The sequence below is a fragment of the Poeciliopsis prolifica genome, unplaced genomic scaffold (genome assembly GCF_027474105.1).
Source record: "Poeciliopsis prolifica strain line A6 unplaced genomic scaffold, Auburn_PproV2 SCAFFOLD028, whole genome shotgun sequence".
In the NCBI taxonomy this organism is placed as follows: Eukaryota; Metazoa; Chordata; class Actinopteri; order Cyprinodontiformes; family Poeciliidae; genus Poeciliopsis; species Poeciliopsis prolifica.
Genome location: NW_026562403.1, coordinates 4689411 through 4716266, shown reverse-complemented (window position 1 = coordinate 4716266; position 26856 = coordinate 4689411). Strand labels below are relative to the sequence as shown.

The window sequence follows — 26856 nt, the reverse complement described above, 5'->3', positions numbered from 1 at the left end:
TTGCATGTGCCCAATGTCAGCTCCACTTGAATGAGAGATCATACATAATATGTGATTACAAGCACCAGTCCTCCTTCTGCGAGCTAAGTGCTGTGACCCTGACCACGCTCATCAGTGTTGATGCCCTGATGACTGCAGATGAGAGGCACGTACACTTCACTATTTAATCTCAGTAGTCGGGACTTTTTTCTTTTCTTTTCATTACACATTTAATGGAAAGATCAGAAGCTCATCCAGAGCGATACAGGCAGGGAAAACTATCTCTGGATTACATAAAAGCCTTTAAAAAAAAAGAAAGAAAAAAAAGGACATTTGCAGCAGAGTCCTTCACTGATTGAAAGATTTTTTTTTCTAATTTCCTGAACTTCATAAAAGTTCATCTAAAAGTTATCATGTTTTTTTTAAAACTGTCAGTTTAACAGCATAACAAATACCACAAACAGACAGCTATTTTGCATTATAAAGGGTAAAGAGAGCAACTTGTCAAACTTTTTACTCGTCTTATTTTATCATCATTAAAACATCTGACAGTAACCATTTCTTTATTAAATCAGAGCTTCAAATACGAGATGGGAAACATTCTCTTTTAGCAACTAATTGTAGGCTAATTACTCATCAAACAGTCACCTCATTACCCCAAAACCTAGAAATAACATCCAGTCAAAGAATCATATAGATAAAATTTAGATTTTATTTTATTTTTATTTTTAGTCTAAATCTGGGGCTTGACTGTAGGTGCAAAAAATTTGTTTTGCATTTAAGACATAAATTTGAATGGCAAACTATTGTAAGTTATTAAATGTGCCAGCAGTCATAATAACAGAAACTAAAGAATTTACATCACTTTAATAATAAAGACCCAATTAGAGTCAAAAAAGCAACAGAAATCAGGTTCACAGCTGCATTTGTAACTCATGTGTCGTCATGAGGCAACCCAACCCAAACTTGACAAACATTTTAAGATAGTCACCACAGGAATCTAGTTTGTCAATGAAAATTTTATTTGATGTAAAGCCATAACCTGTGGATTTTTAAAGACAGCTCTCTGTTATTACATGATTAAGATTTTTGGACAAAACCTTTTAAAACAAAAGCAATATAAAACAGCATGTCTTGTGTGCTCTTCATAAAGCAACCTCTGCAAAATGAAAACAAAATTTCTTCAATACCTGCATAGCGCTGACATTTACAGATTAGTGGATGGACTAAGTGACATAACTAAGCGCTGCAGGTCATGCTGACTGTCTTTGATCGGGATGCTGTTAGTGAAACTGAAGCAGTTATGTCTCAATGAACAGCTTAAAACTGAAGAAAAGAAGACATTTAAAAGGCAGTTGTGTTTTATTCAACATTTTGCAACATGTCTGCAATTTATTAAGGCTGCAAAACAGCGAGAGAGAGAGAGTGAGCTCTTACAGGTTGCAGAAGTGCAATAATGTTTTTGAGATAATTGTTTATTAAGTTATTTCTCTTTTTATTAGTTGCTTTAGAACTAATGAAAGTGACAAAGAATAGAATATACTAAAAACACAATGTGGAAAACATAAAATATCTGATAGATATATTACTTTTTGCACTATGTGGAATAATTTCTGACAAAGTCACATATTTTGGTAGCTAATCAAACCATTTGCTTCCTTAAAATTGCTCTTCAAATAATGTAGTCCTCCTGTATTTGAATGCAATCAAGCGAAATGACGACTTGTGTGTTTGTAGTGTTTCTACAAAGCTCAATCGACGTTTATGAATATTGCAGGGCCAGCCATCCCTATAATCTTCAAGAAAAAAAATGCATGAAAGAAAACACGGACCTAATCTATGAAAATTTTTTACTTTAGTAAAAATTTCTTGCATTGCTGAGCGCTCTCGGCTGATTAACAAACAAGGAGTGGATGATTGACCCCCTTGTTTAACGTTTTGGCATTGCAGCAGAGCAATCACGCTCTGCAAAGCTGAGACCACTTTAGCTTTTAGCATAATAACCATACTATCCTGCTTTTCAGGCCTTAGGACAGAAAGCAGAACAACACAAAACTTGATTTTGTGAGATACAAAATCAAGTTACAAATAAAAAAAACAGTAGATTTTCTATTTTAAAATTTAGTTTGTTGGTACTATCAATGAACTATTTGTAGCATTTAAAATAAAAGTAGCCGGATGCTGCAGTAAACAATGATTAGAGTAAACCAGATTAGATGGCTTTCAAGCTATAAAACCAGAGCACTACCTGTAAGCCCAAACATGAACTAAAATACTCCGGCGCCCAGTAATAATTTTCCTCCTGTTCATCATGGCAGCTTTCGGATTAATCAAATATGGTCCTCATATCGGCCTCCGTCCTCTTCATCAGCACCAATCACTGAATTCTGAGACGAGCCTTCTTTTCTCTCGGGGAAAGGAGCGACAGAAATAGTCATTTTAATGGAAGAAGAAGCGCTGCAGCGGTTGAAGTGTTATAATTAGCATTCAGAGTGAAAGTGGGATTATGTGACCACTGGCTGGGAGCTTTTAGGTTCTGGCCCAGTGGACACAGAAAGTGGACTCCCCAGGGAGCAAGACATGCTGGGTTTGAGAGGGGTTACTGGACTGTGCTGTCTCTCTGACTGTGAACCACTGGGGACCAGAGCGGAGGCGCCTGATGGTGCACTGAAGCCTGAGTGCGACACCTGGGCTGTCCGTCATGGCCGCGAACGCTGACAACGTGACACTTGACAGGATGGGAGTCGAGGCTGCAACAGTAGAAGTCAGGACCCGGCTGACAGAGAGGATGAAAGGCGTGCAGATCAAACTCAATAATTTCAATCCAAGCCGGCTTGTCTTCGTCTCCCTCTCTTCTCCTTCGCTCAGAGTTCGTGGCCCCTTTAAATAAATCAGGGTCGTGAAGAGGCAGAACCCATCAATTAGAGTTGTTTGATGAGACTGTGTGTGTGTGTGTGTGTGTGTGTGTGTGTGTGTGTGTGTGTGTGTGTGTGTGTGTGTGTGTGTGTGTGTGTGTGTGTGTTTGTATTAATCAACAGTGTGACAGGCTAAGAAGAGACAGGAGGGAGGGCTGCAATGCTGGAGAGCTTTAGGAGAAGCTTTGACAAACGGCCTTAAAGATGAATTTCCCAGCCTCAGTTGCTAAACTAAACTGATATCCAATTATGTCCCCCACACAGACAAGCAAACGGAGCAGCTGTGAGCAGAAAAAGCTCACATTGTCAGAATTGTCCAGACGCGATGCAGAGAAACGCAGGACCTTGAAGGAGATGTCACAAGGAGGCCAGAGTCAGCTGCTTGAGTGAGCGATGGTCCACACGCTTGCCTGAAAGCATGACATTGCCGAAGGGGGAAAAACACCATTTTATCATTCAGTGCGATTCTCACCCTCTCTCCCTGTCAAACATGCCATATGTCCCCGTCACAGGTCGTCTTGCTGGCTTATCGAGTGTGACAGGGCTATTCACACACTGCTCCCAATCAGACACTATCTCCTGCAAGAAAAAAAAAAAGAATCACCACCAGAGCACAGTGATGGGCTGTCAGGCAGAGGGCACCAACCTCCACAGGGCCTGTGACTCTGCCCATCTGGGGGGCTAAAGGCCAGGGGTTATGCTGGAAGATGGAGCCTGGGTGTCCCCACAAGCCAAGAACTGCTTCAAACTCATATTTATTTATTTTTTTATATTCAGTCTTCAACAAGACAGAACTTTATTTATTGTCCTCAGAGCTGCCTTTGAAACGATCGATCAACATGACATTGATAGCCTAAAACAAAGTGCTGGATTGTGTGGCACTGTGAAGGATTGGTTACTATCTTACTTATCGACTGTGACATTTTGAAAATATAATTCTGAGCCAAAAAGATCACACATGAGGCTCGTCAAGGATCCAATCTCAGATCACTTTTATTCAACTTCTTTTCCCAGCTCAGATTATAGGAAGCAACCAAATATCTTATTGTGCTTCATGACACACATTAAATTTCCACAGTACTGTATAGTCACTGAGTGGGTCCCCAATATCTACACAATGACGGATCAGAATTTTTTCCATGTAAATGCAACAAAAGTCATTATTAGTATATAAAAGGTAAAGTTGGAGATCAGCGCCCAACTTGCCTCGGTGAGGCTTGAGACCATAAAACATGAAAGAAATCTAGGAGTAACACAACCACTCTTTTTTGTCGTCATTAGGTTTGAAGTTTCTCAAAAGTCCTATCATTAGATGTTATTTAATACCTATATGCTACCCCTAATCAGATTATTATAAGATTATAGGCTAATATAGATTTATCATATTAGTGCACATGACTGCACTCCCTTATGGTCATTGAGTGATTGTGTTTTAATGTAATTGAAATGATGTCTGAGAATGTTTAATTGAAGTACATCAAAAATGCAAAACTCAAAGTTCTAGGCGCCAAAAGCACAAGGTTAAAAATTAGCACTCAACTAGATTCAATGAGGCTAAAGACGGTAGAGTAAGAAATCTGGGCGATGACCTAAATTTTCACATCAACATAATGTTCATGACTAAATAAGCTAATTATCTCATTAAAAATGCAGCCAGTATAAAGGCAGAAAACCGATACTTTTACTTTGACCAGTTTGTCATAATGGTGCATTTGAATCCATGAGGACCTGCAACTCAAAATGCTGCGGTCAAAGCATTAAAGAAATCATAATATCAGTCTGCAAGTCACTTTTTATTCAATTTAAAAAAGTAAATTTAAAAATACATGTTTTAGGCCTAAATACTTTTCAGAACTGATGGTAAGTTAGAAATCATCTGGACCCCTCAGGTCTTCAAAGATTTGTTTATTCAGAATTTTAGACACAGCACCATTTAGTTTGCATGCTCTTGAGTTCCCTGATATACTGAGATGTTTAAAAGTGAAAAATAAATTACTGGATAAAACAACTATTGGAGCACTACTGAAGCATTAATTTTTATCATGGAAAGTGGTTAAAACCGAGTCAACCATCCTGCTCTCTTTCAGTAGTCTGCATCTGTGTGATATGGATGGTTGTGAATGTGAGGCAGGTTATTTGCCTGACAGGAAACAGGGGAAGTATGTAAACCTCAAACAGGGAATCTGCTCACCAGATAATTTTCCTAACCAGTAGACCATAGAGGCCCCCTTATGCGTTACGCCAACCTGTGGCTAGAAGTCAGGAGAGGCAGAGGTCACGGAAATTCACACACGCCTTGCCTCAGACTTGCCTCAGTTTAAAAGTCGACAAATGAACTCTTGGAATGCCCGAGATTTTTAGTGGTACTTAGCTGCTTGGCTACAAACACAATAACACTGTAGATGCTGAATACATTCTCTAAGTGAGCAATCAGTTGCAAAGTGGGCTGAAAATTGCACTTATCTTCACCATGATGATATGCATAGAGAAATAAATCAGAAGATGGAGCTGAGGGGCGAGAGGGGACAGTGGTATCACTGGATGTGTCCTATGTTAAAAAGCAACATGATTTGATGTCTAAACTCCTCAGGAAAAAAGAAAGAGCCAAAACCATCCTACTACGATTTTTTTTTCTCAAAGAGATTTCTGTGAAATGATTGCTAATCTATGCAAAAAAGCAATCAGTGACTCATTCATAATGCATGAGCAACGAGATACCAATTTTGCCACGGCTTTCAGATTATTAGATGTTATCACCAATGCAGCAGATGAAATATGAACACTCCTACCTGTTTCTTTGTAATTATAGGACTGCAGCAGTCCAGACATGCTGTACGCTGCACAGGAGGGGGAGCAAAATGTGAAGAAGCATATAGACAGACAGACCATCAGATTGAACATCCATTACTATCCAACTACAGATAGCTCTGGATGGGAATATTTGTTTCTAACAGCTTTATGCATCCATTTGGGACGTGATTTATCAACCTAAAAGCCGCAGTTTTAAGTACATCTGGCTGACATTTTAATGGTCCATCAATCACATTATGTCACGTGACAACGTTTTGAGATCCTCCTCTTCTGAGCCGCATGTGAGGATGGGGGCAGGGGGCGAATCCGATAAATTGGCTGCAATCCCAGGGAAATTCTGAGAACCTATTTCAAATTCAAAGTGAGTTCATAGTATGAATGTTAGATAAGCTGCTTCTCAAATTAATGCAAATCAAATTTCATTGAGGATGTTTTTGTTTTGCATTATAGACGCACATATGCTAAATATATTCCTGTGCCAGTATCTGAGCTTCAGCTAAAATCCCCCAAAATAAAAAAAGGCAAATCCTGTTTGGATTATTATTATTTGTTTATTTTCATTTCTGTTACGACAGAACTGTGTCTCATGGTAGGGTTGCTAGTAAAGCTAAATTTACAATATTTTCAAGATTAAATCCTAAACTACAATTTATGTGAAAATGCTAAACACCACCTGTTAAAATTTGTGGCATCTCTTGTAAAGATGACTAAAAGAGATATTAAAATAATTTATTTTATTGCAATCATATAATCTTGTTGTCTTTTTAATCCACTGTCATTGTGCATTTCAACAAGATCCAAATGTTATGACCCCACAGAGAAATATTTTATCAAATACAAAATCCGTCTTCTATGGCCTGCTCAATCTCAGAGGCGAGTTGAAGAAAAGAAAGTAAAAGAAAGGATCCAGTACTCTGAATCTCTGTGATCTAGCAAGACTGTGCAGAGGAATGATCCAGTATTAAGAAAAATTACAGGAAATTGCTTCTATTAATAAATGGAGAGGATTAGCAGTGGTGGCAGTGACAGTTGCAGCAATAAATTTCTGAGATTTGCTTTTCCACTGAATAGATGTACTTATGTCAAACGTTGGATTTTAGAAAGAAAAAAAAAGAGTTTATTCTACTTTAACAAAAGAACATTTTTTGCATAAAGATTTAGTAAACATCTTTAGTGTCTGCTGGTCTCTATTAGCCCAATAAACCTGTACTTAACAAGTTTAAAGGTTTGTTCAACTCAGCTTTCAGCAGCTCCCACTGACACAGAGACTGGCAGACTGTAGCAAAGCCTTTATTCCTCTTTGTTTTATTTGAACAGAAAAAAAAAATCCACACATCTGACTTTTAAAACTTGAGTGTTAATGTGTCTGAATCGCACCTGGAAGCCTTGTGAAAGGCACTGGCAGATCTCATGCTTTTACATTCGGGGAAAGTCTGACACAAGGGATTTGCTCTTAAACGGAGCACAGAGAGGATGAAGGGTGGTATAAAAATCAATGGGGCTTTTCAAAGGTAACATGAAAACCCAGCGCCTTAGACTGCAATTAAAAAACATACTACTGCTGGTGCTGGAGAGATGACGGAGTGTGTTGCACAAGCCCTCAACTCCGTGGGATCAATTCCAGGATCAATACTCAGACATGATACAATTCCATAATGGAAACAGGGACATAGAGAGGAGGTGTCGTGTGTTTTCAGATATTTACAATTGGGCAGCTCTGTCTGTTTCTGAAGGATAACAGAAACCCAGCTCTAGACATAACAGATCCTCCAGGTTGAAACCTCACTTTAAATGTTTTGGCTACATTTAGGACTGCTGAAACAGAGCAGGGGCGCCATGGACCCACAGAGTCCTGCAAGATAAAGTTGAGACATGACAAGGATGGGAAAGATTAAATAAAGTTTTAAAATCAAAACTTTGATATTTTTGTTATCTGATCAGCTGATATGCTACTGAATTTTGGCTGCAGCTTAAAAGAAATCTAGCAGGAAATGATGAAATGACATAAATGTCCAGAGAAGACATTTGCGTAGCTCTGGTCAGTGTGGAAATGGAGTTCAGCCCATAAATGAGATCCCACAAAACCCCCAAGTTCTGGAGCCAAAACTGTTTGACGAGATGTGAAGTTGAGATTTGTTGTCTGTGGGGACAAACTTCATCTCGTCCATTCATATAAGAGGATTTGGTGCAGTTCAGCACATATTTGTTTAGTCTGAAGATTATAACAGAGATGATAGCTACAAAAATTAACATTATACAACTTCAAAGTGTAAAATGAGCTGCATTTTTAAACATTCACTGCATCAATCTCAAATATTTATTTCAAGTTAGGGCAACAGAAGTTTATAGAAGAATATCTAAACCAGCAAGTATCATTGTGTTTCTTGAAAGGAGTGAATTTTGTAATCCCAAAACCTCTAAACAGAAACTTAACAGGAGAATGTTTGTTTTTCTTTTATATTATGGATTTTAATTTAAATTTACCTTTGCCAAAGGGACAGTTCATATCAAAATGCTAGAGATTGCTTTGTTTGAGGAGTTTGGTGACAATTTGTGTTGTATCAAAAGTTTCTCTTGGTTTGGATCTCGGGTGCATTTTTGGGCAGTGTTTTCTGAATGTACAAATGATTCCCATAGTGGGAAAACATAACTGGTTAGACTGGAAATTCTAACCGCACTCGAGGAATTGATGTGAAAATATTTTTACCCCGTTTTAGAACTTTGAATTTTTTCCCACCTCTTGCTCCTTGCACTTGCTATGAGACAAATGGACAGAAAAATAAAAACAATTTGATGTGAAAAATTAGAGGTGACATTTACGCAACTCCACTAACAGAGTTCTCAGTAATTTTTTTTGGACAGCTTTAAGAATATTTTTTGCAAAGACCTCTCAGTGACAAGTTTTCTTGCACATGTTTATGACGTTGTCAGGCTTTACCTGCAAAAACAGCTGGATGGATGGATGTATGGGCAAATGAGTGCATATATGAACTTATTGATGCAAATACACATTTATTATTATCCACACCTACAGAATGCTTCAACGAAATCTCTAAACTGCATAATTTCTGACAGCATTCTCACATCCTGCTGTCTTATTCAGACCCCTGCCTCCGAATCGGACCGCCAACCTCCTACTTAGCAAAAGGGCAAACAGCCCCAGGAGGATCATCCAGCTCATGATGACAGAGAGGAGCTTGTGATGTTCAACGCGCCTCTGTCACCGTGTTCCTACAGACGCTGATGGGGTACGGTTGCCTAAACATCCCCTGCCGAGGCCATTTCTTCATCATTCTCTCACACACATACGACATAAAGACACACAAAACAGGCACTTTCCATAACAGAGACAAATGCTGATCTATGGATGGAGCTGTATACTAAAATCCCCATTAGCGAAACCACTGGACATCAGCTTCATGATATCTTGTCAGTCAGGTCTAATTCTGCATTCAGTCTTAATGGCTCCTGACAAGTCTCTCACCAGTTGACACGGGACCAGAGGGAATGTGCCACAGTGAGCAAGACCACTCAGCAAATTCACATTTAGCATTTCATTCCTCCTGCTTGGACAAAATGAATTATTCATTACCATTTTGCTCACACAGATTTATACAGACAAAACTCCCTCAAACACCCAAAATGTTAAATGATTTTTACATACCACCCCCACCTCTCATCTGCCCCACTGCAAGGGCAGCTCACAGTTCCTACTGTATCTCTGGAAATCTGACATTCTTTCTCTTTATCCTTGACCCCCTTTCCTCACCCCCATGGTTATCTGAAATAATCCCAGGCTCTCCTTAGATTCTATTCATCAGAGCAGAAAGAAGCTGCCACTGACACTGATATATAAAAAAAATACCATCTGTGCCTCACTCGGTGCAAAAAGGACTGAAAGAAAATAAGACAGAAAATAAAGAGGGGCTTCAAATAAAACTGGCTTCGTTGTGTCCCCACTTGTCCAGCCCCCACCCCACCCACCCCATCCCTCAGCTATTCTTGCCTTCCCGCCCTCCTCAATGCCATTTCAATTGAGAAGCGCAGTGGTAATTAAATTCCAGCAGGGGTTAAGAGCAACTGTGCAGTACGCTGACAGGGGGGCTGCCCTGACATAAAGATGACACAATTCAAGAGGACAGAGAGGGCAGACACAGAGAAAGGGTGGGTGAGTGTGAGGGGGTATTGAGGGGGGGGAGATTGCGGGTGGGGTGACGAATGTCATTTATTCACATACACAGGCAGATTTGGACTTCTCAATCTTCATGACATTTGAAAGAACAAAAAAACGAAATGGATATTCACTCCCACAGTGACCTTTTCCCCAAATCGGGGAGTATTCCAGACAGATCCGTCAGCTGCGTCTACGCTATTTGCAGCATATTTTGCAATGCTTAACAGGATGAGCAATAAAGTGGCGGAGAATTTGGAAAAGCTGTTGTGTGTCTGTGTAACTCGGAGGGATGCTGTTTGTTGTTTATTCACAGTACAGTGATGCTAATCCAGATCCTCCAGAGAGGCTGCACATGCCTGCTGTCCTCCTTTCTGCAACCTTCATTAGCAAAACAACACAACCTGTTAGTCTTTAACTTGAAAAATAAAACCGCAAGATGATTTAGAGGTTGAAGATTTTCACTTTAAACGTCACTTTAGACATCAATTTGTCGTTTTGTTTTTTTTTTTATATATTTAATATGGCATGCATCAATTTCCAGAACAAGTTATTCATTTGGATTTACAAACCTTTTTTTTGAAAGTGATGTTTCCTGGAAAATAAAATCACTCACACAGCTTTATTACATTCACTAAAGCAGTTTTTAACCCTGTTAAAATAATAGAATTGAGGATTTAATGTTATTAAACTAATCCATTAAAGTATTACTTTTTACCTCCTTCATTAAAACAATATGTGCAACTCTGCTGCCATCTAGTGTACAGATACGTCATTGCATATAATTTTGCTCCAATGTGCAAAAAGGCCCAGTTGATTAGTCAAATACACACACAAAAAAAAGTTCAGTCAAGAAAATGAAATGGAAACTTTTTTTTTCCTTTTGCTTTCATTCTTTCAGTTCTCATTATTAGTTAAGTATATCAAAGGTTTTGAGACATCAACAAAAAATCCTACAATGTAGGAATCAGTCTATGTTTCGCCAGCAGTAGGTCTCAGTACTGGTTTAAAACCTCCATAATTTCCTCTTTAACAGAGGAAGGGAAGTGCTGCTGCACACCTGGTCCACCAATACTTGTTTCCCAGCAGTCATAGCCACAGTCCCTCAGGTCCTTCATTGTCCCCTGTACAGTCATTGAATCAGTTTCTGCAAATAAAAACAATAATTTCAATAAACAAGAAAAGTGAGACTGAGATGGTTCCATGAAAGCTTCAAATGTTTCTTAGAGACAGTTAATGAATAAACAGCATCATTAAGACGAAAGAGGACAGCAGACAAATCAGAGAAAGTTGTGGAGACATTTAAAATATGGATTTGCTTGTAAAACAATATCTTAAGTTTTAAACATCTTGCGTAGCAACTCTCGATCCAACATCCAAAGATGTAAAGAGTTTGGGCAAGAACAAGGTTGGGTTATAAAACAATGTCCTGAGTGTCAAATATTTCACAGACCTGTTCAAATAAAAATCCAGAAGAGTGTGGCACAAAGGGAATATAATCAAATTGAATACAGTTGAATAAATAATCACAAAAGGAGCTCATAACCTGAAAACTATCAATTTGATCAGTTCTAGTGGTTTTAACATCATTGATCTGATTTGGAATATTTTTTAAGTCACATTTTAAAATTATTTAATTCTTACAAAGTGTGTAGAATGCTAATTTATACTGAACACAAATGAAGCCAAAATAGAAAAGCTTGTAACAAACTCAAAAACCCTTGATAGTTGTAAAATATCTTGCATCCTTTTTATTTCTATACTCAGTCTATGTTCAGGGTGCAGGCATAGCTCCTACTGACAGAGTTAAAATAACTTCTAAAAACTTTATTATAATTAGCTTCAGAGGAGACAGATTTAAAAGTCTTTAGAATAGCTGCAATTCAAAAACAAAACCATCAGAAGAAAAAGTATTTGGAAATCTATTTAGGAGATTGAGAACCTATTAAAATTCAGTAAGCTGCAGACATAAACTGACTTCTGATCGGTTCAGTGCATGAGCACACGTATCTACATGTGCAGTCTATGATTCCTCTCATCAGGCATTGTCCTTATAATCCCTAGATTAAAAGGTAGTGAGTGTCTGAACACTTAATGTCACAGAGAGACATGAAATGTCTCTCTAAAAACCGTTAGATTAAAGTGAATTTATTAGACAAGTGTTTGTAAAACAAAATGGGCAGAATGGGTTCCTATGTATGAGGCAGAAAACCACTCAATGTGATTGGCAAAGCTTTCCTTAGAAACATAGAATATGGAGATAAAATGTTATTTTCTGGCTGTTTTGAAAAGACAGATTGATTCATTCCATTGTTTGCACTGGAGTGAATCAATAAAAATTTGAGCTCCTCTTGCATCCAAAGACACAAGGAATGTTTAGTTGGACAATGAAAGGAATTCAATTAAATAAATAAAAGGAAATTCAGAAAAAAAAGAATGCAACTTTTAAGATTACAAGCATATCTTAAAATCTACAAAGGACAATATCAAGAGGCATGCCAAGAATGTTCTGCCACAGCCCCCCTCCATTACCTTGAAAATGTTTTTTTCTCTGATCTTCTGATGATCAGTGAAGGTAAAAAGGCCAAAAGAAATATCAAAGGATTAAAAGCAACAAATAAAACACTTTTTTCTTCTGTATTATTTTGAAATCCCTGGGAAGGTTTCCGGTCTGTTAAGTCTCCAGGCTGCTGTTTCTAAATCAACATTTCTTCTGACTTTTCTTATTGGGATAAAAATATTCAGTTTATGAACTCAAATTCAAGCTGTAGACTTGGCTAACCCAAGTTTCGTCATGTGACTGTTGATTCGACATAGTAATGTTATCATTCTTTAGTTATTTTCGGTTTTGTTATTGGCTGCCTTTTTTCTTTCACCTATATTTTTATTATTTAAATATTCCCCATTTTCAGACACAGAAATTAATTAAACTGCAAGTACAAACACAACTGAAAAGGATAAGTAGTAAAATTCATGATATTTCCTAGTTAAAATGAATACAAATGTGGCAAGGTATTATAGTTAACCATTTAAACTGTGCACAGTTACAACAGCAAATAAAGAACCATTATTTTTGCAGCACCTGGTCTCAGGAGTGTGATGCCACAGCCTCCTCCACCTGCTCCTGTAAGCTTGCTGTGAAGCCCTCTAGCCGCTGTAACCTGACACAACGTGTCTAAAGAAGGATGTCCTACACCAATCACATTCAGATGATGTTGGTTGATGTCAATAAGCTCCTGTAAAAATGCAGGTCATGAGAGATAAACAACAGAATGCATATTTTCACTGTGGTTCCAGTGTTTTCACCTTTTGTTTTATTCATCAAATAAAATTTAATTGTACTTCTACGGTACATTCTGACTGCACATTTTCAGTATCTATATTTCATTTAAATTACAAAAAAACCTGTACCTCTAAGATGTTATAGTGGTCTCCTGTGATGGGCTCACATGTCATCTCTGTGAGGACTTTCTCACAGGTGCAGGAAATGGCGTCGACCGAATCCAGCACAGGGATCATGATGGAAGGAAACTGCAGAGGTCGAAACAAAAACAGATTAACATCTCCCGTATATCAGAGTTTGTGTAAAAGTAATATTTTTATGCGTTCAAATTTAGAACTTCAATGGACATACTGCACATAGGCAGCACATTTGGCAGGCCTGACTCTGACTGTGTCCAATATTGGCACAACACCATACAAGCCCAATCTCTGTCCAGGGTGGAAAGCTGCACACCTGCTGGTGTCGCCAAGGCAACGGCACACAGGGGTGCTGGCTAAGAGTTTAATTTTAATGTTTTATGGAGGCACTCAACCCCATGCCCTGGAGGATCAGCCACGAAAAAGCACCGCCTGTTATATTAATTATAGTGTCGGCAAGTAACACACGGGGGAGGGAAAACCATTTAGTACCTTGTTAATTTTGTCCTTCACCCTGGCAACAAGTACCTTGGTGCTCCGTGGTACTTTGGTGTTAGTGAGGAGGATTCTCAACAACGGCACCCTGGCAGCAACAAAGATTAGAGAGTTCAGTCACCTGATGATCAGAGGATGAGTTTCCAGAGGAAGCTTGATTTTTATTACTAAAAATCTTCCGATCTTTCTAAAATCAGCTTATTAATCAAAACATTCATAAGTAATCCAACATTACCTGCTCAGTGGTATTATCTTTCCAGCTAAAAACCTCAGCATACCACCTACATGTAAAAAAAAAAAAACATTTTAAAGGTGATTTTAAATGGTGATATTGTAAACTGTTGATAAAATAATATTTTATTAAAGAGTGTGAATAACTTCATGCGCCATATGTTATGTTAAACACCTTTCTATCTCACCCCATGTTCCTACAGCATTGTCTACTCCTGAGGGATTTCCGTGGATGATCTTCTCTCCTTGGAAAGCCCAACTGTTGATGAGCTCTAGGTCCTCCTGACACCATCTGCAGTCAGTTTACAACAACACAGGCTGCTGCTAATTGAGCAATCACAACGACAGGTAAACAGTTGTGTGTTTAATTGAATAATTATAGAGGCACTCGCACATGTTTTAGACAATCAGACTACAGTTAATTTCAGGTTGAAACTGCAGTTTGAAACTTTTATCATTATGGCATGACAGTGTATGAGACAAATAATGTGCAAAAATTTTTTTTAAAAATTAAGCCAACAATACAAAACTTAGACAGTAATCATGATATTTTCTATCAAATTGCATCAAGCTATTCAGTACGGTCATTTCTAAGTTTTTAGAGAAAACCTCAGAGACTAATTGTTCTGTTGATGAAAACTACTGTTGAAGTCAAAATCCCAGCTCATACAAGGAAACCTTGTTTGTACCTGCCAGTCTGCTCCCACTCTTTGAGGGGAGTGGGAATGTTTCCAGTTGCACAGAGGAAAGCTGCAGCTAAACACACGGAATAAGCAGCGCTTGAGCCCAATCCTGCTCCGGTCGGCAGCTCTGACCACACAGACACCGTCAGACTGGGCATATCTCTGAAAACATAATCATAAAACAATGAGTTGGTGTTTAATTAAACTACATACAAATATAGCTAAAACAAATAGCAACTGGTTGTTATTATTATTTTTTTTTTGTAATTTACTAGTACATCACACAAAAATTCAGCTGCAGCAGTGATTTTATTTTTATTATACACCAATAATGCAGTCTCACATAGACTACTTTATACAGCAGAAACAAACTTGACACTTCTGTCTATGTCATTTCAGAGTGGTGGCTTTCGGACAGACAGAAAAATACTCTAAACTAATTGTCCAGTTCTGCTCTCGAGGGGAAAACCCATCCAGACTTGTTAAAGGCCGCAGAGTGGCCTAGTGCCTGACTCTCATTAGTGGCCATCCTGTCAGAAATCCTTCACCTCGCTCTGACACAGCAGCACTGTGTCAGCACCGATTAAACCCTCCAACAACCTGCAGCTCTAATGTTCCTGAGAATCTTCCCAGCTGCTCAAGCCACAGAGTCCACTGATCTGTCTCTCTTTACCGTCTTTATGTCTGATTTAATTCATCCAATCAACCTATCCATGTCAAAGAAATAAAGGATCACATTAAGGTCGGTAAAGAAGAGTGCAATAAACCTCCTAGCATGTACTGATCATTTTCTTATATAGTCATAGCATTTAGCAACATTAGCACAAGATCATATAATTTACAAAGACCCTTACACTCTACCAGGTATCCTGTCACCCCTTCAAATCATTGAGTTCAGGTGTTCCATTAACTCTCATGTATGCAGACGTATAAAGTCTAGCACATAGGCATGCAGAATGTTTCTAGAAGAAAGAATGGGTTGCTCTAAAGAGCTCAGAAGACTGTAGCCTGGTGCTTTAGTAAGATGCCACCTATGCAATAAGTAGAGTCATGAAATTTTCTCTCAATCTAACATTCCACAGTCAACTGATTGTGGTACTATAGCAGGGCAACTCAGCCATGTATATTGATAGAGCGAATCAGTGGGTCATGAAGTGCAGAAACTGCCAACCTTCTGCAAAGTTAGGGCTCCAAAGTTCAGGTGGTATTCAGATTAACCCAAACCTTCATAATAGGGGTGGGTGATATAGACTTAAAATTGTATCGCAACATTTTGTGGTACTACTGTGATATCAATAAAATTGTGATCAAAACTATTTATTAATTCTATTTTAAGTAACTCATAGTTACTATAGTTGATAGTATTGATAGTATTGATGTCAGATTGTACCTCCTTTGTTAGAAAACTCTCCTCTTACTACACATTTTAGTTAAAGTCCTTCACCACTTCCCTAATCATATGGAAAAAAAACACAGGTAGTACAAATATGAAGCAGTGTGAACAGTTCCTGAATAAAATGTTTCTACAATATATTTTGCAAACAGACACAATTGGTAGTTGGCAACATCTTACATTTGCAATAGCAAAAACTTAACATTATCATATGTTTTGCCTGTGGAAAGGTGGCATGAACATCTATCTGTAAGTCATCATTTCTCAGTGACTGGTGCATTTGTTCCCATAGATGACCGTGAAATACAGTAGACCTTTAAAATATGTGAGAAAATTTTGAGAGTTTCAAAAAGTCTTGGTTCTATAAAATGTGGAAATCATATGAAGAACTTTAGAAATATCTCACCCTGAGCCAAAAAGTGACAGGTAGATGTAAAGGAAGGCCAAAATTGCTGAAGCACTACTGTCTGAATTTCCATTGGTCACACCAATAAATTCACGCAGTCTCTTCACCAGTTCAGCATCCAGACGTTGCATCTCTTCTTTTTTATCTGTTTGTAATGTTTTAAAAAACAGAAACAATTTAATATGCAGGTGGGCAAAACAGACACGCGACACTTTCAGCAGTGTATGAATTCTTCAACAAGCTCTCTGGTTAATGTGATGTTTTTGTGACCTCTTTCAATGTCTGTTGAAGAAAATACATCTGTATAGACAATTCTGAGTCACTTGATGTGATCTGAATACATAACTAAGCTAAAATCTAAAAAGTAAAAGTAGTCCACCAATTTGAACGAAATGTGTTGGTGTGAAAAATCCTACCACTTAAAAATGGTGTCAGCTGTTTCAGTTCGGACAATTCCCAGCAGACAAATGTGTCTATATTAGGCAGGTTAATGCAGACTTTGCCATCAGACCTCGCTTTCAACTTCAAATACGTCCTCAGGTTTAAACTTACAGCAAGAGCCACCTGCAACAACAAACATACAAGTCCAGTCACATTTCACAGTACTACAATACTGCAATGCAAAAATCAGGAGTGTAATTAGAGTATTTTATATCCAACCCAGCCCTGGTGGTGAGGGTTGATTGAAGTCCTCACCAGCTTTCCCACTTGGTATTTCAATTTTTGAGACATTTCTGTCAGTTTTTCCAAAATCAAACAGGAAAAACTCATAATTCAACTGCATTAGGAACAGTTGCATTTTAAATTTCATGTCTGATTTTAATGCCTCATAAAACAACAGAGAAAAACAACATGTTGCAACAGTGTTTTAAAATATCCCAATACGAAATAAAGAGTCACTAGTATGATGTACATCAAACCTTTTCTATGCAATGTAATATTGCTAATAAAAACTGCATGGAAGTAAAAGCTTTCAAAATGTTAAGCTCAGCTGACAGAATCCTTGTTTGGTTTTGAATGTGTGTTAGTATCATACCTTTCCGTGAACAACAGCATGCTCCCCGTGGAGGATCGCCTTTCCAGGAGCAGAAATCAGACAGTCTCTCACCTCCATCTTTCTGGCAGCTTCCTCAGCCTGAAATCTTCTCAAGTTCAACTTTTCACTTACAGTGTTACCACAGACAGGCTTAGCTGACGTTAATCCGCTGAGATAGCGCAAACAAGGCAAATGTTCAAACCTACAAATATGTGGTTTGATTTCGTGAATAACAGAATAAAGTTTGAAGGATTTAGCGATGCATTTTTGTAAGTAGGAAACAGTAACACTGACAGTTGTCAATGCAGCTAAAAACACAGTTTACACATAGCTACATGCTTTATGTGGACCACTTTACGCTTCGCCTCAGGATCCAATCACCGCTTCAGTCGCCTCAACACGTTTCCTTCCGACCAATCAGTGTCCGTAAATCTGCCTACGACAGGATGAGTTGACCAATCGTGCGATAAAAACGAAACGCCTACAAACTACGGACGCGGCTGAGGGACAAAATTCTTCGTTACAAAACAACGTTCGGCTGAAGCTGCTACCTTGTAGCTCGTTATGACATCGGTTATTACCAGAAATGCTCTCCTGCGCTGTTTTATGCGGACAAGGAGGCTGATAAGCGAACATCGGACACCTAAATCACTGTGTTCTGACAGAAGGTATTTCTTAGCACTGCTTGGGAGCTCACATATTTACAGTGTTGTTTCTTCTGACTCCTGCCACTTATACCAGCAAAACAAATGGCTCGTAAAACTGGATTCTGTGTTATTATTGCATTCATATGATTTTCTTCTTGCTCTTGCACAATATAATCTTCATTATGTTCCTTTCCCCTACAGTTGTGCTACTGGAGAAGTCAAGTCACCTAAAATTTACACCAAAACTGGAGATAAAGGTTAGTCAACCCAATTAAAGAAGACATCTTAATGCTTTGGGTTTCAACTATATTTGAAGACATTTGTGTGGTTTCCTTTATGTACATTTATGTTTTAAAGCCACATGACCTATATATGTATTTGTGTCTTATAGGCAAAATAAAAGCATTTAAATGTTGTGGCCCAGACTCCCCTTTCAGTTCTATATTCATGTTTGCATTATACATTGTTAGAAATCAGGGAGTGAGAGCTCAGATATTCAGATCTCAACTATACTTCGATTAAAGAATGTCAACACAATTTGAAAACAACACATGCTTTCTATTATGTTTATAATGACTACTATTTTGTGTTGGTCTACCAAAAAAATCTAAAAATCCCAAACATTTATGGTCATTCTTTTAAGGTAGTAAAACAACTGACTAGATTCCTGATTTGCAGGTTTCTCCAGCACATTCACTGGAGAAAGGAGGCCAAAGGAAGATCATATTTTCGAAGCTTTGGGAAATACAGATGAGTTGTCATCAGCTATAGGGTAAATTATGTATTATTACACTATTAAATCATTGTATGCACTTGGATATTTAAAGCACTTTTGTCAGACAGTAGAAAAACCGTATAAAATTATGTTTTCAGAAAAGAAAAATAACCCTGCATGCAATGCATCTTAATGAACTGTTTTGGAGCTCAATAAAAATGCAAATTCCTAAATAGAAAACAAATGAAACTTTAAGGGAAATAATGTTCCATGAAAATGTTTCTGACAGGGTCTGCATGTTTAAATTAAACATGCAGACAAAGAAGTATTAACTAAAACTATGTTGCTGCAACTTACAGGAGGAATGCAAAAGTCCTTAATGACACAAAGAAATCTCAGTTTCAGTGAACTTTGTTTTTAGTGGAGTTGGTAACATGCTGTGATTTCTGAAAAATTTCAAATATCAGATGTCCTTTTGCAGAGCTGTTGACAAGAACAAAAAAATGCTAAATTAAAATCTAAATCAGTGCATTTGTCAAAAATATTTAAGTTTGTCTGACTCACTTTTCTATCTAACTTTACAGTTTGGCCCGAGAGTTTTGTCTTGACAAAGGTCACACATTCACAGATCAGCTGGATAAGGTTTGATTTTTTTCATGCCAAATTTATTTAATGTGCTGAAACTGTTTTGCACTCCGCTCTTCTGATAGACCGAAGGCAGAGCACAGGTTGGTTTCAGCACAAAAAGTTCATTAGATTTAAAGAACAAGCAATCAACATGCATTAAAGATATGATTTTATTGCAGATCCAGTGTATTTTACAAGATGTGGGCTCCAATATTGCTACTCCTCGATCATCTGCAAGAGAAATCCATAAAAGTATGCAAATGCAGACTGGTGTGATCTCGTTATTTTTTATCACTGATGTAAATTTTTTGGGGTTTTTTGTTTTACCAGAGAGAACAAAGTTCAGTCCTCAGCCAATCACTGACCTGGAAACATGGATTGATCATTTTACAGAGGAACTCCCACCGCTGACCAACTTCATTTTACCTGTAAGGATCTTTTTGCTTCTGTAGATACTGAATGATCCTATGAACGATTAGATTATTCATATTTATATTTTACAGTCTGGAGGGAAAAGCAGCGCAGCTTTGCACTTAGCTCGGACAGTCTGTCGGAGAGCGGAGCGCAGGTCAGTTTCACCACACAGTTGTGATAAAAAAATAATCAGTTAAATTATTATTTTTGAACTGATTAAAATAATTATTGAACTGATGTCTAGGAAACCGCCAAACCATGACATGCACGCTGCTGAGTCTATGTAAATGTTTGTTTTACTGTGGTCTCAGGCCCATCTATTCCTACCTTAAATCATGGATCATTTTGAATGCATCATAATTACGGGAGATGTCATGTTAAAACAAAGAAAATCCTTTTGAAATGGTTACTTTTAACAAAATAATAACCTCAAATCTACCAGTAAGAGAGCAGCATCTTAGTTCCAGGCCAGCAAGATTGCTAAGGGGTTACCAACCCATTCCTCATTTCTTAAAATCAATGGTTATGCAATTCATTAATTAAGAGGACACTTACATTTTCAAACTTTCAGTTTATTCAGCAAATGTGAGAAAAAAAACTGATGGTGTATTTTTTAATAGGATAATGGAAATTGTTCCTCACCCTCTGTGTCGTGTTTGATAAATCTTTATTTTAGACTAGTGTTCCTAATGCATCCACTTGTGTATTTTGCATTTTACAAGCTGTCTAAACCCAACTGTTTGCGGTTTAAGTGTTGTTTGCAGTCAAGGTCCTCGAGGACCTATGTCCTGCATATTTCAGATGCTTTTCTGCTCCAGCACAGCTAATTTAAATGGCTGAAGTGATTCCTCAGCAGGTCGCTAAGCTCTGTAGGAGCGTTCTAATAACCTATTTAATTAATTCAGGTGTGCTGAACCAGGCTAACATCTAAAACATGCAGGACACAAAGATTTAGATGATATGTTATTCTTGTTTCACTGCTGATGTGTTTTTGACAGCTCAGTGTTTTTCTGCACAGTGTTGCTCCAATTGTGCGTTCAGGGGAGGCAGATCCAGATGTTGCAAAATTTCTCAACAGGTCAGCATCATCTGCTTTAAAAACACATAGCTGTCTTTCCAATTAAACATCTAATAAAAGTACAAACATTTTATTTGGACTCAGGTTGAGCGACTACCTGTTCACAGTTGCCAGATACGCAGCCATGAAGGAAGCCAGAGAGGAGAAGATCTACAGGAGACCTGAATAAACTCACCTATTTATTCGAATCTGCGTTTGTTTCTACAGTAATAGATGCAGATACTACAGTTCTGTTATTAGTTCAGTGCATTCTTTCTTAAATATCACACAAAAGACAAAATAAACCAGCTAAGCAGTACATGTACATCAAACATTAGAATTTTACACAATAACCTCAGCAATTCATCAAATAAACATAAAATACTTTAAATTAACCATTTGATTCCACGTTGTCTATATTCTCAGTCTCATTAGAATTAGTTTTGATATTTCCCATTATAGTTTCTCCTCTTGCAGGTTAATAAGAGTATTTGTGACAGTCACATGATCTGGCACCAGCCCTGGCTCTTCTGTGACAGCGTACAAGCCCATGTCATGAGAGACAGATTGCGGTCTTCATAGGGTGGGTAGCGCAGATACGTGACGAATTCAAATCGCGTCCCTCTAAGCAAGCACGCTTTTCTGTGCGAGAATGTATCGAAGCTGTAGTGACCATGGAAGGACCCCATTCCACACGCACCTTAAAAAAATGTTTCAATGAATAGTTAAGACACTATTCCTTTTTCTTTTTGTCATTGTATGTGACATGACACACTCACCCACTCCACCAAATGGCAAAGACACCATCAGGCTCTGAAAGATGCAGTCATTAGAGCAGAAGCTTCCACTGGAGGTCTCACTCATGAGTCTGGAAATGACCTGCGGTAAAAAGAAGGTCAATACATGATCACAACTTACTCTGAGAAACTGAAGAAATAGTTAGCCTAGTTAATGTCAGGACTTTCCACATGTTTATCACCAGCCTGTTTAATTAATTACAAAACTTGTTTTAATCATCATCGTCCTGTTGGAATTGCCTAGCAATATTTAAGAATCACTGCTGAAACACGGATGTCACTAAAGAGAAGTGTATTTCACATCAGCATCAAGTAGGCAGGAAAACAATCTTCCTCCAAAGTGACAAACTTCAATCCTAATTGAAAATTGACTTGCCAGTATGGCCGAGCAGAATGCCACCCGGAGAAATATTTTACGGTTAGATATGGCAGAGTTTTACTCATCTCAGTTACCAGAAGTATGTCTGAATTAGTCAGTGAGAGGCTTTCAGATCTCTGTAACTCAAATTGTAGGGCTGTTTTGCCGCCAGTGTGTCATAAGAATAGAAGACGACCTTACAGTTCATCGAAATTATATTTCTGTAAGACACTTATTTCAAACATCAAAACCAGACTTGGAAATAATAAATCAGGAATAAAGAAAAAGAAAAAAACTATTAGAAGGGGTGTACATACATATGCCTTCATGTATAATCATGAATCTGTGTGGATCAGAGAAAATCCACATCAAAACATTTTCTTTAAATTGACCTATGAAAGTCATTTGTTGCATAATAATTTAATGCTGAAAAAAGGCCTGAAGTAAAGATAAAATGTGTAGTGCATGATAGCTGTATGTAAACTTTTGACCAACACTGCATCTCCACTTGTTATGACGTACCTTATTGTTAGTGGAATATGCATACACACAGAGGGACTTCTCTTGCTTATTAATAAAAGCAATGGCTTCATCCACGTCATTTACAGTGAGTATTGGGAGAACCGGGCCGAAGACCTCCTGTTGCATGATGGGGTCTGATTCTGCCACTTCTACTAGAACTGTTGGGGCTTCAAATACAGGCACAGAGCCTCATCACATTGTGCATGTATACATAGGAGTTGTTTTATAAAAAGTCAAGGATGTAGCTTCCTACCAATATACTTCTCTCCCTCCGTCACCTGCCCACCAACAACCACCTTCCCAGATCTCCACAACAGCTCTCGTGTACGGTTGAAGATCTCCAGGTTGACCATGCGACCAAAGCTGCGGGATTCTCTTGGGTCGGGGCCGTAGAACTGCATCAGGCAACATTTCAGGGCCTGCACCAGCCGCGCCTTGACATCTGTGTGGCAGAGGATGTAGCTGGGGGCCAAGATGCTCTGACCCGCGTTGTGAAAACGCGCCCATGCAATACGCTGCACGGTGGTGGTGATGTCACAGTGCTGGTCCACGTAGCACGGATTCTTTCCTCCCAGGATCAGGGTGACGGGAGTGAGAGTGCGGGCTGCAGTCACAGCAATCTTGCTTCCATCCTCTCTGTTTCCTGAAGAGTGATGTTAAAAATGCTTTGAATCATCAAACACATTCAAATGTGTGTTAAATGGGTGAGGATGTGATTACCTGTAAAAAATACGTGGTCAAATTTAAGCTCCACAATCTCAGGCAAGTCACTGATGCCTGCAAGAATCACATGGAAGCATTCCTTGAGGAAAACAAAAATTTTGTATAAGCATTTCGTGCAAATGTCATCCTTTCTGAAGGTTAAGCAAGTTAATAATAATAATTTATTTTTAAAGTATTGTTTAGAATGCCCAAAACAACATGGAGTTTTTATACATCATATTACGTCATGCATCTTTGACAATGGTTATATTTTATACAAGACAACAGAAATTGAGGTAAATTTTGTTCCACTGACTTATTTTCTTAATACCTGACTAAATAAAATTATGTGCTCTTAATTTAACAATAGTGGAGAAAAGATAACCCATTCCGATGAAGACACAGATCATGTCAAAACATTTGTCTCCATGAAGTTTGGACAGTAAAAATAAAAATTGATGAGTAAGTATGATGTCCTTTAGCTGTGCTGCACCTCATTTAGACATCGTTTGTTGGGAGACGATTACCTTATCATTATGGCTTATTATTTTTACTCAAGTTTTATATAAATTAAACTTATATGAAAAAAAATATGTCCTCTCCTTCACCTTAAGAAAGAATGTTACATTTATTGTGGACCTTTAATGATGCATTTTAAATGTATTTGTTTAGTTTTTGCCAAACCTCAACAGAATTACATGCACAAGTTTAAATTTGTGGATGGAAAATCATCAGCACTGTATGTCCAGTTTATGTATATGAAAAAAATCAATTTGCTTTTGAGTAAATTTTACACAAAAATATCTTCGCACATCATATTAAAACAATGCAGTTTTTAAAAAGAATAAAAAAGCAGTGACTTTTTGTCAACTGATCCTCTATCAAATATCCCACCAGTTTTCATAACAACAGTGTCTTTAAATTGTATCTCTCTCTTTAGTTATCTTCTAGTGCCTCAGATTTTCCAGAATTTTGAAAGCTCAAAAAAGTAAAGCAGTGAAATGCCACCTTGGAAACTCCAGTAATAATTCAAGTCGTTAAATCATAAATAAATTAATAGAGTGGCTTATCGCGTACTTAACACTTAAATTCAATTTGGCACAGGGATTACAGCTCAGAAGGTTCTTCAATCTCAGCACCTTTTTGGCAAGGTGAAGTCACATTGTGTAACTTGCTGAAAGACCTTTGGAGCAGTCGGCCCACTCTGCTCGCTTACTTACATTATCCAAGTAGAAAGGAATAAGACGATGCAGAAGCTCTGCTGTGTGCAAGGTGTACTCAGAGGGGCTGATGAGGGCACAGTTTCCTACATGATTGAGATTCCTATGTAAATGTCAGATTCTTTGTGGGACTGTGAGGTTACAGGACAGTGCCGCTGCTCACCAGCTGCAATGGCTCCAACCAGAGGCACCAAGCACATCTGGACTGGACTGCACCAGGTCCCTATGATGAACACCACACCCAGGGGCTCATTGATCACCAAACACTCGTCCAAGCTGGTGGACTGCACAAACAACTTCAAAGTTAGGCTACAGGGGAAGCAAACAAGCAGAGGAGAGAAAAAAAAGGAAAGATTCGACCCCCATTGAATACTTAAAAGGTCGGTGCAACTTAGCTTTAATCTGCTTTAGTGGACTCTGTACAATGGATTTCTTTGTGGCAGTCAGACTGGAATGCTTTCAGGTTGTGTAAGATTTGAATAATCCCAGTCGTTTTGCCACGAAGATGTTTTGGAGAAATGAGTTTCTCACCAGATTCTTTTCCACAGACTTAGGTTCCATCCATTTCTTCAGGTTGCTGATTGCATGAAGTGCCTCATTCTTGACCGTGATCAGTTCAAACACGACAGTTTCGAACCGTGGCTTGTGGAAATTAAAAGAAAATGCAATATTTGCAGGTAAATCTCAAATTAAAATATGAATGACCTAGTTGATTTCAGTGATTCGGTTTAAAAGATCTCCATAGACTGCAGTTATTTCTAAGCAAACACACACACAAACACACAACTGTTCAACTCCCTGTGAGCAGTCAGCTTCTTTAGCAATGCGCTTAACTGTTAAGTCAGGAGTGGTTAAATATAAAATGCAATTACAATTTTATTGAAAGGTTTAATGAAATACAATTCAATATATAGCAATAGTTTCTTTTGGCCACTATCAGAAAATTTCAGATACAAAGTAGCCATATTGGATTTGGTGAGAAAGTTCTGACTTTCCTATTGAGTCTCAAATCCTTGGGACACTTTATTTTTCAAACTTGAGAAAAATCAATTCCTAAGTAAAAACAGACTATGATAACTACATTATTTAGTCAATCAAGTATTACCTATGGATAAGAAAACATTTTCTTTTTCTCTAGTTCTGTCTGAAAGCACATTGTTATTGTTAACCAACAAATAGTTCTTATTAAAGTTTTATGCCTTAAAATACCATTTTCTATATTTAAAAATTTGCTTTGTAAATGGATTTATTTTTATTTTTATTGAAACTAAAACTTGGGATGTTCATTACCTGTAAATCCTAATAATCAAATTTAACTGCATATGTTTTTTTAATTGGTGAAATGAATAACCCATTCAGTGTCATTCTAATTTGTAGTTAAGGAGTAGTAAACCAGTACCTTATGAAGATCCCTTCCAAGAGCATCCACAAAGTCACATTCATGCTCTTCCAGCATCCGCACCACAGCCTCCAGCTGGGCCAGTCTGAAACCTTCCTTCAGGGTCCGTCCAGCCTGAAAGGCGATTCTTGCCCTTCTCAGCAGATCCACACACTCCAGAGGGTATGTCCTCAAACAGGGTTCTCCCAGCCTCGTCCTGGAAAAACAAACTGTTGTCAGCACTAACATTCCCAGGAATACTTCAAATCCACGTCATGTTATACCTTCTGCATGTTAAACGACCATTCCTCTGACAAACCTAGCACGCCCTGATTTTTCCACTCATTTTCACTCGAGTTAAGGAAATTAGCAGTGCTGGTGCCAATTTGAAGTTAAGCCTGGGCACCCCCTCAGGAAAAGTCCCCACAGGCAGGGAGGATAGTAGGAAATCCTAACAACTCTAGCCAATCAGGTGATGCACATAACATGAACAGTGCTGCTGACTAACATCGAGCTACAGATCATGTCCAACTTTCTTTCCATTTCCAGAAAATAACAATGAAAACAAATAATAAACGCAAAATCAAACATCTTTACCTGCGGAGGGCTTTGAACCATCGGGTTGGGGATGGACTAGGTGGGCTGCTCATTATTTTACAGGTTCACAGTGAGACAGAAATGTAGTAGATGGGTGGAAAATCTTCACAGGGAGCCTCTGTGGTGTGCAATGACCAAGCCACTGAGCTTAGGGGAGAAGGTTTGACTCATGCGTGCGCATTCACACCATAATCCTCCATGTGTGGCATTTAGAAAAACCAGAAAAGGAGAACAAGGACACAACCTTCTGCCTACCAGCCTGTCAGCCACCCAGGGTGGGCC

The 26856-nt window shown here is 38.3% G+C and overlaps 3 protein-coding genes across 4 annotated transcripts; 1 reads left to right on the top strand and 2 right to left on the bottom strand.

Annotated features, from left to right (window-relative positions):
- Window positions 1-9925: 9925 nt before the first annotated feature.
- mvk (mevalonate kinase) lies at window positions 9926-17876 on the bottom strand. Its single transcript, XM_055049049.1, has 11 exons — window positions 17541-17876; window positions 16921-17068; window positions 16505-16649; window positions 14712-14867; window positions 14211-14314; window positions 14027-14072; window positions 13789-13879; window positions 13288-13407; window positions 12959-13112; window positions 10937-11023; window positions 9926-10257 (listed from the first exon to the last, which is right to left on the bottom strand). Exons 1-11 carry the CDS (start codon window positions 17616-17618, stop codon window positions 10187-10189), a joined length of 1200 nt encoding a protein of 399 aa, XP_054905024.1. The 5' UTR covers window positions 17619-17876; the 3' UTR covers window positions 9926-10186.
- A 178-nt stretch (window positions 17877-18054) lies between these two features.
- On the top strand, window positions 18055-21209 carry mmab (metabolism of cobalamin associated B). The gene is made up of 9 exons (XM_055049010.1): window positions 18055-18208; window positions 18389-18444; window positions 18866-18959; window positions 19487-19544; window positions 19709-19781; window positions 19860-19957; window positions 20033-20097; window positions 20962-21021; window positions 21106-21209. The coding sequence occupies exons 1-9, from the start codon at window positions 18105-18107 to the stop codon at window positions 21188-21190; spliced, it is 693 nt and encodes a 230-aa protein (XP_054904985.1). The 5' UTR covers window positions 18055-18104; the 3' UTR covers window positions 21191-21209.
- On the bottom strand, window positions 20500-26684 carry aldh3b2 (aldehyde dehydrogenase 3 family, member B2). Of its 2 annotated transcripts, none has more exons than XM_055049008.1 (10): window positions 26575-26684; window positions 25999-26194; window positions 25131-25241; window positions 24763-24883; window positions 24600-24685; window positions 23398-23479; window positions 22931-23320; window positions 22678-22844; window positions 21780-21879; window positions 20500-21700 (listed from the first exon to the last, which is right to left on the bottom strand). In XM_055049008.1, the coding sequence occupies exons 1-10, from the start codon at window positions 26625-26627 to the stop codon at window positions 21501-21503; spliced, it is 1506 nt and encodes a 501-aa protein (XP_054904983.1). In that variant the 5' UTR covers window positions 26628-26684; the 3' UTR covers window positions 20500-21500. The 2 variants fall into 2 exon arrangements, with proteins under 2 accessions (XP_054904983.1, XP_054904984.1); XM_055049009.1 differs by lacking the exon at window positions 26575-26684 and adding an exon at window positions 26262-26321.
- Window positions 26685-26856: the final 172 nt, after the last annotated feature.

What these genes read in the sequence shown, in the direction of transcription:
- mvk (XM_055049049.1), bottom strand. Translation starts at nt 17,618, where the DNA reads ATGGAGGTGAGAGACTGTCTGATTTCTGCTCCTGGAAAGGCGATCCTC. An exon ending in CTGTCACTTTTTGGCTCAGG is followed by an intron (nt 14,868 to 16,504) that starts GTGAGATATTTC and finishes TTATGTTTTCAG; the next exon opens with AGATATGCCCAGTCTGACGG. An exon ending in AACAAGTATTGGTGGACCAG is followed by an intron (nt 10,258 to 10,936) that starts GTGTGCAGCAGC and finishes TTGCTAATGAAG; the next exon opens with GTTGCAGAAAGGAGGACAGC.
- mmab (XM_055049010.1), top strand. Translation starts at nt 18,105, where the DNA reads ATGACATCGGTTATTACCAGAAATGCTCTCCTGCGCTGTTTTATGCGG. An exon ending in GAGTTGTCATCAGCTATAGG is followed by an intron (nt 18,960 to 19,486) that starts GTAAATTATGTA and finishes CTAACTTTACAG; the next exon opens with TTTGGCCCGAGAGTTTTGTC. An exon ending in TCACAGATCAGCTGGATAAG is followed by an intron (nt 19,545 to 19,708) that starts GTTTGATTTTTT and finishes ATTTTATTGCAG; the next exon opens with ATCCAGTGTATTTTACAAGA.
- aldh3b2 (XM_055049008.1), bottom strand. Translation starts at nt 26,627, where the DNA reads ATGAGCAGCCCACCTAGTCCATCCCCAACCCGATGGTTCAAAGCCCTC. An exon ending in CATATTCCACTAACAATAAG is followed by an intron (nt 21,880 to 22,677) that starts GTACGTCATAAC and finishes TTTTTACCGCAG; the next exon opens with GTCATTTCCAGACTCATGAG. An exon ending in TTTGCCATTTGGTGGAGTGG is followed by an intron (nt 21,701 to 21,779) that starts GTGAGTGTGTCA and finishes CATTTTTTTAAG; the next exon opens with GTGCGTGTGGAATGGGGTCC.